The sequence below is a fragment of the Mytilus galloprovincialis genome, chromosome 9, assembly GCF_965363235.1.
Source record: "Mytilus galloprovincialis chromosome 9, xbMytGall1.hap1.1, whole genome shotgun sequence".
Lineage (NCBI taxonomy): Eukaryota > Metazoa > Mollusca > Bivalvia > Mytilida > Mytilidae > Mytilus > Mytilus galloprovincialis.
This window is the reverse complement of record NC_134846.1, coordinates 65334303-65350264: the sequence shown is the minus strand read 5'-3', so window position 1 is coordinate 65350264 and position 15962 is coordinate 65334303. Positions and strand designations below refer to the sequence as shown.

Genomic DNA, 15962 nt, shown 5'->3' with positions numbered 1-15962 from the left:
CTTAACGTAATCTTCAAATGCATTGTCTAGCTTCGTTCGTGTACGTAGTATTGGATTTTCCTGTAAAGTTTACCTTGAGGAATATGTTTTGTGTTAGAAACAGATATTTATCTACACAAAACACCAATGTTTCCTATTTAAATGTTATGTTCAAACAATTAATTTATTCAACAAAAAAAAACATGCAATATCCTTATCACAAAAGATCACAAAGATGAATAGTCGATACACCACTTACTCCATGTCTTTTCGTCTGAAAACCCATTACTAGTGATTAACTACATATACTTAATAAAACAGAACAACAAACTAAACAGGAAGAATATTATGATAGGTTTATAGGAAAACAAACTTCCCTCTTGATATGAATGCAGGTACTTTCTTAACACTTTCTTATAAATACACTAGGTTGGCGTATATGTGGTTCCTCATACTAAATGACATCACCTGCTTTTATTGTATTACCTCCCTTTGACTCATACCTCCACATAGGGCGTTGCTGATGGATTATTCATACTAGTGTAAAATATTTTGTGTAGTGAAGATGTAACAGGTTGACATAGCTCGCGATTGATTTTAACTATATAGGTAAGAATTATGTATATAATTATAAGAAAATTTATTAGAAATTACAGTAATTATTGTTGGAAATTTATATGCACTCTTAAAATAGTTTGCATCGTTTTATTTGACTATTGATTTCATCTAAATCATAGATAGTTAAAACATTATAGTTATGACTTAACTAATAGTGCATGAATGGGGAAATATGAGCCCAAATTGAAGATATTCACAACAGAGTTAAAGTCGAGTATACTTATATTCATTGACAAATTACTAAATTACGGATAGTTTGATGCATTATGCAAACTGCATTTGACATTATGGTATTTAGGACTTTATCTCTCCATATAAGTCCATTAATCCGGTTAAAGATTATAAGATAAAAAGAGTTTTATAATATTTCCTTACATACTTGACATAATTATCATGAGTGGGTTGTTTCAGCAGTGGGATTGTGAACATTCATCGTTTTAACATTTTGTTTTGTACTGTTGCTTTATCATGTTTATCGAGTGTACTTCATTCGTTTATTTTTTACAACCGTTTGAACTTGTTGGACTGTCTCTTGCAAAATCCTATTCGTAATGCATTTCTAAGATTGTTTTACCATGTCGAATTTTTACATAAGTATGTCTGTTGCGAATCTCAATGCATTCATGGCGGGACACAGTACATGCTTAAAGGCTAAGCATGAATGCCGACTTCCAATTCCAATACGTCTTCATGGTCTTTAGCGTGGACAAAATCCGAACTCATAAAATGCAACCAACTGTTCAAGGGGGATAAACCCGTATACATTTCTTAAAATTATAGAATTCACATGGGATATGAACAAAATGAATTATCGCTTTAACTATTAATTTAGGGAACAAACAAATCTGTTTTTTTTTTTATTTATTTTAGTCAAAACAAAGTTATTTAGGTTTATTATCTGGTTATACAATAATTTTCTATTAATGAAGATGACTTAATATGTTGTACAAATCTCTCCAGGGAAATTAATAGCTATATTGCTCTTTATTTTTAGTATTTAATGAAAATGAAACAATACATGTTATAAATATTTTATCAAGTTATGGTCTACAAATGTACATGTGTCCTCGAACATGTGAACTCGAGCATGTCGAGTGTATCAACCGATCTGCATCACTGACTTGCAATGAATTATTACAACACTTTGATTTAGCTTTTTAGTTTTACTGAAGAAAAACAATGCATTGACTTAAAAGTTTTGATAAATTTACCAAAGTGGGCATTCCATTGGAATGTAAGCAGACATGACAAATATTAAAACTGCTGAGGTACAGAAATTTGTCAATTTTCGGACTTTTCTCGCCTGCTAAGGGGGGTCTGCTGAAGTAAGGTGTCCGTTGATCTGTACAGACTACAGTGTGTATAAGTAAATAGTCCACCTCGGTTCGCCATGGGAACGTAAATATGATGCTAGTGGAAAGAGATCCACGCCATTTGTATGTTTAGAACCCTTCCATCACTTTGAGGGGTCTGTATTGCTGACCTGTTCCATGATAAAGTTTGAACCCTATCCAGAATACCCGAATTTTCGAGTGGCAGACAAAAATTGTATTCTATGTGTCAATCATTTTTACAAATGCAACTTACTGTGGGCAATTTTAATGTTTTGCTATAATTCATTAATCCAGATATCTCTGATAAATTCACAGTAAAACCCAACCACATAGTATAACTTCCGCTTTTAAGGTACCAAACAGGTAATTCTGTCTAGCAGTGTTTTGGGTTCTAAAGGGATATTGTATATTGGTTCAAACTGAACTATCAATTGAAAAAAGATCGCTGAAATTGTTCTTGTTTTGGATTTTAAGGCCATGTACGACGACAAGTTCTTGATTAATCTCTGTAATAAAGAATGTTTGGACACACAAAGAGGGTCAAACACATGGAAACAATAAGAAATATAACCAAACCATCTGAGGTCAACCTGGAAAGTGGGATATATAAAAACTCTGAAAATAGTTAAACTGTCCATACTGATAAATTCTGTAAAGTAAACGAAAAATTGGAGATAATGGTTTAAAGTATAAAGGCAAAACAAATATTGTCAGCTATTGTGTAAACAAAAATATGCAAATACCGCCTACAATTTCGAACAATACGTCATATGTGTCTTACATATTATAATTAATTGGTCAAAGAGCATCTTTTACTAAAGAATGCACTAGGTAAACGAATAAATTTATATGAACCCACGCGATTTTTAATATGAATTTCAAACATATCTTTGTAGAACACCTTCGGATTTTTTTATTACATATATATGATTGTCACCACGCCTAAGGAGGACTTTGATAGAAATATTGAATGGTGACAAATCTGGTTTTGGTTCTTATTTACCTGTGAGATAGGTAAAAATTATATAGATACATATGTCATAGATGACTGCAGGAAACATACACGACCAATTTAGAAGTTTGCTGACGGGCGTGGTCTTTATTGTTGCTTACTTCTCTTGGCCTTAAGGAAAATCGAATTTCTTTTTTGTATGGATGCATTTAATTGAATCTATCACTTTTAAGGATACCACTTGCTGAAAAGGTAGGCCAATCTGTTGTGTTTATTGTTAGTTGATTTTTGTCAATTGTTTGAAAAATTCCAAGTATGCAATGAGGCGGTTAACGATGTATAGTAATTGTACTTAACGTAGTAAATTTGAACCTATTGCTGTATTAAACAATTGATTTTACAAGTAATTGCATTTTTTGGAGGGATTATTTCATATGCCTGGTAACCGTAAGTAGAATCGAAATAATATTCGTTTGTTTGTATGTGCTTGTGTGAATAAGAAAATGAATTGTTATACACCACTTTAAGGCCTCATGAGTACATGTTACACTTACACAACATGCTTAGAAACTCTATGTGAAGTAGTGTAGACAATCTTATTGATTTGGTATAATCTACATATCATATGCTTTACACTTTGATGTCATTGTGAAAGGAAACATTCATCTAAATACAGTGTTGTGTGAGTGTACAGAACGTACAATTGTAAATAGCAGACTGACTTGTATGTAATTATATCTTCTCAGAAGGTATTGTTTGTTGAACTGCTATATAATATAATTTCATATTACTATAATCATTGCATTTAATTGAAACGTGGTGTACGATTTTTTTGTATATTTTCTGCTGTTTTCCTCACCAAGTAGTCTAGAATGTTTTAATCGTCAGTGCAAATATGTCATTCTGACTAATTTGCTTAAACCTTCTGATAAACCATAAGACATTTCTTCTTTACCCAACGGGCCAATTCGGTACACCATTTTCTCCTAAGACACCGAGTCAACTTTCTGTACTCGGCCTAGCTCGCATTCCAGCCACTATACACTACAATTTAAACGTTTAATCTCGAGGCTTCAATAATTCAGTCGAGCATATTTACGATGACAAAAAAAAAACAAACCTGCAGTAATATAATTCCAATCAAACTTTCTTAAGACGTTGCTATTAAAACTATCTAGAGGTGAAAAATTCATCAGAAAATCAATTTAGAATTTGAAATGTCCTTAGGGAAAAGGATGAAAGAAACTTGGATCGAATCCTTAATCTAAGTATGTGTGTTGATTTGTATACAATATTGTATTGTAATAATCATAACATAAACATTTATACAGATAGTTCAAGTAGGATAAGAAAACTAGAGAATTATCACTTTACAAATTCCTCTCCATCTAAGATAGTTCTTATACTACATTATGTAATAAGATGATTTATAAAGGCGGCTTAAAATGTTTACATTCTTATTATTACAGGTAACGAAATGATAGATGTATTTAATGCTTGAATTAATTACTAATTATCTCAGTCATGGACAAACCAGGGGAATTTTTAACATATACTTCCTCAACTTTATACTTATACTTCTTTTCCAATATAGAGTTCGAAAGAATCAACACAAGGCTTATAATAGTGGACTAAATTTCAAAATTTTGTGAAAAAAAATCTTCCTTTTTTCTTTCGTTGAAGGCCCTAGTATGCACAGTCCCCGAGTCCCTATGTATACACACCTTTAAATACTGTCCTGTAACCGTGTAAGAGGGTGCGTGTGGCATCTGATTTTTGTGAATCATTATATGCATCGGAACGCTACTTAAAGTTAGCACACTATCAGACTAAATATTTTATAACTTATGGGAGATGTACCACATAAACTTTAAAATAAGCATATTGTCTATTTGAAACCTTTAATATTGGGTGGAGCTATCAGTTTATATTGATTACCTATATTTAAGGATATAATCCGACACACTAATCCCTTATAAAATGATAGATTTGTTACGTTATAAATTATTATAGATGTTTTTATTGGGATGAATTTGGTTTAAACTTTATTGTTGCTCGTTGCTTGGTAACCTTTGCTTAATTACCTGTGTAGGTATTCCGTGTGAAGACGTTATACTAGTGCTTTTTCATACACCTATATAAACGATATAATGTATTCATTTTTACATACAAGTTATCATTTTCCGAATGACCTATTTGACATACTTAATGACTTAATATGTATATCATTTTGATGTGACTAACCTACAGAACATCGACTTTCTTTATAAAGAAGTCAATAAAAATATAAGTGCTATTGAAGGAATGTCAAAATTAAATTGTACCCGTACCTCTCAAATTCCAATAATATATCCATTTTATAAAATTTGGCAACTGAAATACACGTGCACTCATGCATTGTTGAATAATTTTGAAAGATGTGTGACCAAATTTCCCTTGAATCTGTTTCATTCATGATTTTGTGAAAAAGGGGGATGGGCAAACTAAGAAAGTTGATAAAACCGAGGTGGTGTTATACTTAAGGGTCTAAATGATATACTATTAACCTTAGTTAACAGTTTCGCGTATTACCATTCACTCTAGTAATCACGCTGTTATTTTGAGCCATGCAAATGAAGGCAATGTTGAATGAAAATGAAAATACAGTTTTTTTTATGAGAAACCAAATTGGTACAAGTATCTGGAAAGCAACTAGTAATAACTTGGTGTTGGTTAAGGATATTAATTTTTGTATAAATCAGTACTCAAAATAGAAAATATCTATCAAAATTGCAGTATTGAATAAGTTATAATGTTTCTACTATATGGAACAACACCCAATCAGCTATTATATACACATGTATACGTTTAGTAAAGATTTTAAGACTTCTAAAAATGGCCTTTAGTTATGCGTGAATTCGTTATTCAATAACATCTTTTTCAAAGTGTCTTTTGAAGGTCCGGTATTTCGAATGAATTATTTGATGATTGAGTGTGTGCTTTTAATTTAAGACGATGCATTCTGCGAACTTTCAATTACAATGTTTAATTTTAAGCCCTCTATTTCAGTCTTCAATAAAGACACAGCAAGATGGCCGCCAACAACACAACATCAATGATGAGCAACCTAAGCACTACTACTCCATTTGACGTTAGTGTATACACATGTAGTCATGTAGGACTATTACTTCCAGCAATATCAGAATATACATGGTCAAAATCAGTACGTATATTCTTGTATTTAATTGGAATGTTGTGGTGTTTCCTAGGTGTTGCAATACTTGCGGATGTATTCATGTGCTCTATTGAAAAGATAACTAGTAAGACGGCAAAAGTAAGAGTTCCAGATGCAAATGAATCGAGTGGTTTCCGAATCCTACGAGTGAAAGTATGGAACAATACAGTGGCCAATCTCAGCCTGCTAGCTTTGGGTACGAGTGCACCAGAAATTCTGCTTTCGTGTATTGAGATTATATTTAACAATTTTGAGGCGGGAGAACTTGGACCAAGTACTATAGTAGGCTCGGCAGCTTTTAATTTGCTAGTTATCTCTGGCATCTGCATTATGTGTATCCCAGATGGAGAAGTACGCCGTGTTCAAAGTATGAAAGTCTTTGCTGTTACGTCTTTCTGTTGCATTTGGGCCTATGTTTGGTTAATCATAGTGCTAATTGTATGGACCCCTAATGTTGTTACTATTGAAGAAGCTGTCCTGACGCTGTTGATGTTTCCAGCACTGATCCTGGTAGCATACTTAGCTGACAGAGGATTTTGCCTTAAGAAAAAGGAACTTGAACATGAACAACCTTCGATGGTGGGATTTAAGATGCATGGTTAGTTTTCTTATTCTTTAAGGGACTACTGTGAGTTAACATACTGTTCTATTTGTATAGACATATGCCATGTAATGTATTTGTCTCTTTTACATGCATTTTACATTCGTGTATAAGTGTAGCAAGCAAAACAGATACAAGATTAGATATTGGACTGGCCGAAGTGCAATCGGTTTTTGGAATAAAAGTATGCATGAAGTTTAAGTAAATTAGTAGATACAGATTTCAGATTAGTAGAATGTCGGACCCCTTTAAAGTATCTAGAAGTATAAATGAGGATTAATCAGGTACACTACTCAATTTCTTGGGCAAACTGAAAATTGTTCTCAATATCAAAAACATAATTTAAAGTATAGATTAAACTTTATTTTGGTAGTTGAATTATGCAAAATCATAATTAATTGGTTCATTATTTTCTAGCTGAGAAAGGTGATGAGGAAAGTCAAGCTCTCGATAAGGATTCTGATGATGAGGACAATGCTGAGATTATGAGACTGTGCAAGGTAAATAAAAGCATATTAAAATAATGCACAACTCCGTGAATAGTAAAAAGTAAAATCACAAAAATACTGAACTCAGAGTAATATTTTGATGATTCAGAGCAGAGACATATTACTCTTACACAATGTAGTGGTATATGCCTCTGGTTAGACCCAATGCTGGTCATCAAATGAAAATGCATAAACTAGTCATTGACACATTGAACGGTGCTGTTCCCCTTTTCACCATAACACCAGGCCACTTTGTATAATTTTACATACCTATGTAAACATGAAATATATATAAATAGAAACTGCCCTGGGTTAGCTTGTCACCTATACTAAATAGCATTAGAGAGTTCTTTTATCTTAATAATATATGTCGTTATCATATTAAAAAAAAAGTTGATTATTGTTGAACTTTTAAAGATGAGAGTTACTTACAGAAATATATATATATATGAGTTCTACTATTTATTTTAAGGAACTTGGACATGATGTAAAAGATGAAGGATTACCACCAGAAGAAGCAGCACAAATGGCTGCCAGGAAGATGACTATGGATCAAAGTCATGATCATTTATGGTACAGAATAAATGCTACAAGAACATTTGGTGGCAGAAAGAAGCTGATACCAAGAGTACTTGGAACATTCCAAGAGGTACATATCATAAAGATCCAACATTTACACAATTGAGTTTAGCATTGGCTGTTCTCATTTAGTTCTTATACTATCGTTACCACCCCTTTTTTTTCCTCCACACCTGGATCTTCCAAATAAACCATTGATATCTCTATGTGCATGGTAAGGTTATGATTTCCTGGTCAGTTGACATTAAAAGGGCACTATAACTTTTATTTCTACTTGGATTTTGATTTTACAGTATGAAGGCCGTTTATCCTTGTTTATGGAAAGCCTTATCAGGCTATACATTTAATTGTATTTGAACAAACAATAGATTATCAGATCATAACACAAACGGTTTAATGTAGAATGGATTGCAAAGTTTACCCTAATATAATAATATAAATATTCTCTGATGTCACATATCACATTATATCTATTGAGGAAATATGGACATCATTTTATTCCAGTAATATTCAAATGAATTGAGATTATTACTTTTTCTAAAGTTTTGGATTGCATACTTTTTTAATCAGCAGACTAGTATTGATTGGTTGTTAGTTGCATCCAGTGGCAAATATTTTATATGTATGAATGACAGCAAGTTTTTTAAAAGGATTCTTATAAAACAGAAATTGATAGCTTTTACATAGAAAGTTTATTAAATAATTAACAAAACCATGACAGTTATTGTCAAACCATGTATCAGTGGCAGATCTAGAAATTTTTATAAGTGGGGGCCCACTGGCTGCCTTAGAGGGGGCCCGATTTCGTCACACCTCAGTGATTCCCTATATAAGCAACCAAATTTTTTTCTCAAAAGGGGGGGGGGGCCTAAATCCGCCTCTGTGTATTGATGTTTATTTTATCATCCTCAGATTTTAGATCGAATTGTTTTGATAATGACAGTCAAATAATGACCACAATAGCTTTTTGTTCTATATTTTAATATAATAATATATTGTTAGGTCATTAACTTTTTACATATTGCTATAGTTATCTCAAATAGATTTGACAATTAAGTGATGACTCCTCTTCTGTACAGAGTGGATAGTTGTATACAAAAAAAAAGATGAAATAAAAAATGAAACATTTTCTTGTGTAGATTTATGACCACATCCAAACACCAGAAGAGGAACGTGGAGATTTGGCAGTAACAAAGAAGAAAGATCATTCTGAAGGAGGAACAAGAGCCGTAGTTGAGTTTACCGCAGCTGAGACAGCTGTATTAGAGTCTGAAAAAAGGGTCAGAATTGGTATTCGTCGTCATGGAAAAGTGGGGATACCTTGTACTGTCAGGTAAATTTATTGTTCATTATAGTCTATAATTGAAATAAAGTTATATGATTAAGAATTATCGATGCTCTTCAAAATAACAAGATTTTTAAAAGATTGTTATAAATTTATAGTAAAAAGATAAAGGAACTAAATAAGCAAAAAAAAAAAATGTGCTTGTTTTCGAGATATAAGCCATTTAAAATTTGGCTTGAAATAATTCTTTCTAGACTTTTCATATATTTAACATTGGCACCCTTTTCTTTCGAAACTAGGAAATACGATAAGGATTTTATAAGATCTTCCAATATGGCTTTTGAAACTATATATAATAAAATTATATAACAAAAAGTAGGGGTTAGCAGGCAAAATTTGTAAATGGTATTACATGGATAAAACCATTTATTTTTCCTTCCATGTTCAAAGTTGTTCACAATATTCTTTTTATCAATTTTTTTCTAAATTTTAAAAATTGAGCATCTTTGATACAATTACAGGATAGAAACTTTGAATGGTACTGCTGTTGCTCATGAAGATTATATTCCATTTGACCAAGAGGTGAAGTTTGCAGAAAACGAAGAACTAAGACAGGTTTATATTGAAATTGTTGATGACAACGAGTGGGAGCCCGATGAATTCTTTTTTGTCAAATTACACGTGCCAAAGACAGATTCTGGTGAAGAACAACATGTTAGTCTGGGAAATATGGCAATTACACAAGTCATTATAATCAATGATGATGGTAAATATTTAATTTGATTATTATTTTAATTCATATTCGTACAAATTTGATGATTAAATTTCTGGTGAATTTTTATAGAAATAACATATAAAGTTAAAACTTAAAGCTTAAAAGGTTAGACTAAGACTCAGATGATTCAGTGTGTTTTAATATCTTCATTTAAAATTTTTCTCATATTAAATTTTGTTTTTCACAGAACCTGGTAAACTAGAATTTCAGAAACCAAGTATCATTGCTCAAGAGAGTGGACGAAAAGTTCGAGTCCCAGTGGTGAGAACAGGTGGAGCAGATGGTCATGTGTCAGTCAAATGGAGTACAAAAGATATCTCGGCTGTTACTGGTGCTGACTACGAAGGCGGAGAGGGAGAACTAAAGTTTGATCATGGAGAAACAATAAAAACAGTTGACATTGTTATCCACGATAGTAAGGTACGACAACTTTGTTGTGTAATATTTCAAGTCTGTGTTTTTGAAATCCATTCACTTTTTTATATTTTCTAAAATCAACTTAAGCTAGTAACAAAATATTCTCTAGCTAGCTATGCCTCTGCAAAAATTAACTTTGAAAATCTGAAAAAAATTACAACTGTAAAGATAAAGCTAATAACGATTTGAATATTTTTTTAGAAAAAGGAAAGAGATGAAAGTTTCCAGATTACTTTGGGAGACTGTGATGGTGGAGCTGTGTTGGGAAAAATCACCAAGACAATAGTTACTATAGTTATTGATGAAGGTTTGTGTTTAACTTATTCTTATCCAGACAACTAATTCACTGCTGTGTTAAATGAAAAACAAAAGTTTAATTATCATTTGTTAGAAAAGTATAACCTACTTTGAATGCTACATACTTTTAAAAGTAATTTTTTGTGCAAAGTGACTATGAGGTATGGGCTTTGCTCATTGTTAAAGGCCGTAAGGTCATCAATAGTTGTTAATTTCTGTGTCATTTTGGTCTCTTGTGGAGAGTTTTCTCATTGGCAATCATACCACATCTTCTTTTTTATATTCAGTATGCTGTTGTATTTGAGTTTATTGTAATTTGATGGTTTATGCTCTGATTTCAGAATTCAATGGTCTTGTTAGCAGAATCATGAATCTCACCAAAGCAAACATGGACGCCCTTCAAATTGAAGAATCAACATACCCTGCACAATTTGTCGAAGCATTAAACGTTAATGGTGGTGACTTACAAGGAGCTACTGTTTTGGACTATATCATGCATTTCATGACTTTTTTCTGGAAGGTATGTAAAATAGGTTTTCCAGTCAAAAAACAATTGACAAATTATGAATAGACACAAAGAATCGTCGACTTTGTAAAAATATATATATAAATTACAAGGCTTATAATTTGTTACATATACAAAAAAGATGAGAACAAAACTAATATTTATGTGAGAGATGCTAAGATGTTTCATTACTATAATTTGTAATTCTATTTTAGCTGAGTAAAATAATATAGATATTTTTTTTCTGCAGGTACTGTTTGCTTTTATTCCACCATGTAAATACCTTGGAGGATGGCCAACATTTCTTATCTCTCTGGCCGTGATTGGTTTTATGACAGCTATCATTGGTGACCTTGCTGGTATTTTTGGATGTTTAATTGATCTTCCTAACTCTATCACTGCCATCACATTTGTTGCCTTAGGAACCAGTATGCCTGATACTTTTGCCAGTAAGACAGCGGCCATAAATGAAAAAAATGCTGATAGTTCTGTTGGTAATATCAACGGTAGTAACTCTGTCAATGTGTTCCTAGGTTTAGGCTTACCGTGGACGTTTGCCGCAATATATCATGCCGTAAAGGTAAGTTATATATTCAATGTTAAAATCGGATAACTCTTTCTGACAGAAACACTGTCAAACATTCAAATATTCTATCCACACTGATCTGTGTCCACACTTGTTTATGTTACAATTTTATATACATGTATATAAGTACACCTAAGCAAGTGACAACTCTATGACTGTTCCACTCATTGGATCCCTAGTGGACTGAAGGTGATACACTGCTGAAAACACATATTATATTTATAATTTCACTATATATCACCACAACAATGTTAAATCTGAAACTTTAAAGAAGCAAATTTTTAGTTCTTTGGAGTCCCTCGCTCGGTTCGAAATCAATCTATTTGGATATAGTGACAACACCGCCTGAATGTGTCCAGCGCTCTAGATCACTGGACCACCTAGACTGAACTACAAATTCAGCTTTCATTGGCCTAGTGTTAACTATCCTCTTCAGTAGAATCTATATCAAAAATAAGTAAGCTATAAATGAGACAATAATTCTGAAACTTGTGTTTACATTTAATTTGATATCCTGCATATTGTCTTTTAATAATCTGTGTAGGGATTATTAACGACTATAAAAGTTCCTCTGAAGTTGAAACTAGGGACTACTGCCTTTGCCTTCTTGAAGATGAAGGTTTTCTACAACAATCCCTGTGAAATCAGCAATAAAATTATTAAGTATAAAAATACTGTTAATTCAGAAATTATTGTGTGCATGTATTTTAGTGATTTTGTCATTTTAGACTGAAATGCAATTTCATTTTTTGTTATATTGAGAAAAATCCTGTATAATTTCAAAATGTGATTTTAAATTATTGTGATTATAACCCTTTCACATTTTTCGCAATTCTAAAAACCTTGCAATAATTTCTGAATTTACAGTAATGCAAAATAGATGTATATATATTTTTATTTATATGAATAATATATTGATTCATTATTTTTTTCAGACGGGTGGCTCATTTAACGTCAATGCTGGTTCCTTAGGATTTTCTGTTGTAATCTATACAGCATGTGCAATTATAGCTATTGGACTCTTAGTACTACGTAGATTTACAGGTGTATTTGGAAACGCAGAACTTGGTGGACCAAAAATCCCAAAAATTATCTGTGGAATTATCTTTGTATGCCTTTGGCTTTTCTATATTGTAATGTCATCCCTGCAATCAAAAGGCGTCATTAAAGGATTTTAAACTTTTGATTACCTAGTTTTTAAAATAGGGTAATATTTTCTTTTAGTACATTAATTTACAAATGGTGTTAAGAAGAGTTACAATTTTACATGCTATGTTGCTTTCCATTTGGGTGTTTATGGTTTCTGAAAACTTTTGGTTGTATAATGGCAGTATTGCCTTGAGGTATCACTATTTTATGTTTGTACCTTTAACCATCATGATGAATGGATGAGTCTTGCCCTGGATTTGTATTTTTGTATATATTTTGAAATACGTCCTACCTCTAAGTATGTATATATTTTTTTTCTATTTATTTTGCTGTAAACATGACATGACAAAAAATTGTCCTAAAGTGAACATAAAAATGAAACCAATTTTTGGTTAAATGGTCAAATATCATTCCTCATTTATGTTTTTTTTTTCACTTTTATGTCTCAGATTTATGAGAATGTCTCTTACTTTCCTTCTCTTTTTTATTACTTTTTTCTATCATTTTTATCCTCATATATTCTTGTTACTTATGATTTGATAGTTTTTCTTTATTTCTATTTTCAGTCATGACATTTTATGACATTGTTCATTTTATTTTACAATGTGTTAGTTTTCATGGATACATTTTGCAGATGAATAAGGATATCTGTTTTGATTTTATTGTCATGTGAATAATTAATTGTTTAAACCCATATTTCTTAGTGGTAGGGCTTATAATTTACTCATACTTTTGCCTTCCTTCCATATGTTTTACACACTTTTAAATAGCGATGTCAGATAATGACAAATTTTGGGCTAGCCTTGGGCAAGACTACCTCTTAGATAATTGAACTGTAGAATATCTGTGTTTTTCACTTAATCACTTTCAGAAGCTTGCCACTACTCCCAACTTTTTAGTCCATTTCTATGTCCCTGTTGGGTCTGTAATTGCATAATAATGAGTTACTGATTCAAAATTAATTTCGTTAAGTTTAAAGTAGGGATGTCAAAAAATCGGAAATTTAATACTCGGATACTCGGTCATGATACTCCCGAGTTTAAACTTTAAACTAATTTTATCGTATTGACTTCAATTTTTTTGGATGGTACTTTTTATCTTTTGCCTTTACCATTAGCTAGGTCATAGGTCATTTTTACATTATGGGTAAAGGTCAAATATGGTTTTTGTTTAAGTTTACTTACTTTTATAAATTTTACCTTATCTTTCTGTGGGTGGGATGGGATCATATTCATATCATTCTAACAAAGCAACATTTCAGATTTTTTCTGTCAAAAAAGTTTGGGATGGATTGAGTTACTTAGAAATAACTAATTTGCATCAAAATGTTCATCTGCATCTAGAAACCTGGGCATTGACATTAATAATATGAGGTGTAGAGACACTGTATTATGGTCCCATATAATATTATATTAATCTTATATATGGTTGTTATGTGACCGGTGCAAGAGTGCTTATATTTACACAAATTTTGTGTGTATTATATGTATATATGACCTGTAATATATTATGCTTTATATTTTTATATATTCCCCTTTGATGTAATTTATTAATGTAGATAAAAGTAGAAATTTAGTCATGTGACAGTATACCTTAGTATAAAGAAATATAACATTTGACATCATGAACTCTGTTTTAGATTTTTGTTTTTGATTTCATTTGATAAAAAACTCAAAGGATAAAATTATAAATCTTTACTTAAAAAGAAAATCATTTCAATTACATGTATTATGAAACCCGCGCGACTTGCTTGTAAAAAATGGTTCTTTCAACAAACATTTCCTTTTAAGATCACTTGTCATTTGCTCTCCACTATTAAAACCTCCTCTTTAATTTTTCATGGGACTCATGGCTAAACAAACATGTTAGAAACAATAAATAGAAAGCCCATTTGATAAAAATCTTATCCTATTTAGGAGAAAAACCTTTCAAGAAAGAAAGAGTATATCTTTTATTTTGACTGGTCAATCCTTCTGTAATTGCAAAGAACAAACTTTTTGGGGAAATATATTAGGAGACTATTAAATATTCTTTACTAAATTCTGATCAGTCGGTTCACATAACAGATGTGAGGTAATAGAGAACTCCAGTGTATGCAAATTATTTCGGTTTGAATTGGACTAGTAAACGATTTAAACTTCTAGAAATGATGCAAAGATTTCTCATTTTGTGATAATACACTCAAGGCATGCAAAATGACAGTTCCATTGAGATTAAGATTATTATCATGGGCTTCTTTCTCTGTTTTAAACTACTATACCATAACTAGGTCATATACAATTTTCACCAAACATGACAGGAATATTGTGAGAACACAAAATTTTGGTGACCCAGAATTATGAAGAGACATCACGTCTGGAAAATACATAAAAATCAGATTAATCAAAACATTAAAGAGTCTGAATAAGTAAAGTGTAAGGATTATCAGACAATTGCCATATTTAAAATCACAATATTTGTTTTTCATCCCAACGAAATATCAAACTGGTTGGATATAATATTATCCTTTGCACATGTATGATTTAAAGGTGCCTAATTAATGATTTTTGTTATAGAAAATGATATGTTATGATCATCCATCAGATAAGTTAGTGATAAAGTCTATCAAAGGGCTTCTAGTTGTATGTCTTGCATTTACTTTGTACAAATGTAGTTGTGTTGATAATACATGGTAAATTGTACATGAATTTATATGCATTTATTTTTTTGCCTACAGTAAAATAGATATATAAATAACATGTTGTGTGTTTGTGTCTTATTTCTTTTCAGTTGTTGCACAGAAAGTTTAATGTAGATTTTGCAGTTTCATGCAGCATTTTGTAGTTTATTTCTGATATTAAAAGAGATTTTATTCATTGTAAAAAAGGGAAAGAGCCTTTGTTATATTTCATAGACAATATTATTTTAACCAAGACCAGAGACATATTATTAGTTACACAGTGTGCAATTGTCCTAATACAAGAATTTATCGGGTCAATAAAATTCATATCGGGTGAGGCGAAGCCAAACCCAATATGAATTTTATTGACCCGATAAATTCCGTATTAGGACAATTGAACACTGTGTAATGAATTTATCCTGATTTTGTTGTATTACATATTATTATATTCAAATTCAATGTTAGGACAATATCAATAAATATATTTTAGATATTAAATAAAAAAATGTGAAAAATAAAAAATA

At 31.4% G+C, this 15962-nt stretch overlaps 1 protein-coding gene across 4 annotated transcripts; it reads left to right on the top strand.

The window, feature by feature from the left end:
• The first annotated feature begins 448 nt into the window (after positions 1-448).
• Positions 449-15517, top strand: LOC143045657 (sodium/calcium exchanger Calx-like). Of its 4 annotated transcripts, none has more exons than XM_076218309.1 (11): positions 449-588; positions 5932-6695; positions 7116-7198; positions 7659-7835; positions 8905-9098; positions 9572-9816; positions 10013-10245; positions 10444-10549; positions 10881-11059; positions 11295-11624; positions 12566-15517. In XM_076218309.1, the coding sequence occupies exons 2-11, from the start codon at positions 5954-5956 to the stop codon at positions 12806-12808; spliced, it is 2532 nt and encodes an 843-aa protein (XP_076074424.1). In that variant the 5' UTR covers positions 449-588; positions 5932-5953; the 3' UTR covers positions 12809-15517. The 4 variants fall into 4 exon arrangements, with proteins under 4 accessions (XP_076074424.1, XP_076074426.1, XP_076074423.1 ...); XM_076218311.1 differs by lacking the exon at positions 449-588 and adding an exon at positions 2834-2945; XM_076218308.1 differs by lacking the exon at positions 449-588 and adding an exon at positions 2883-3135.
• The last annotated feature ends 445 nt before the right edge of the window (positions 15518-15962 follow it).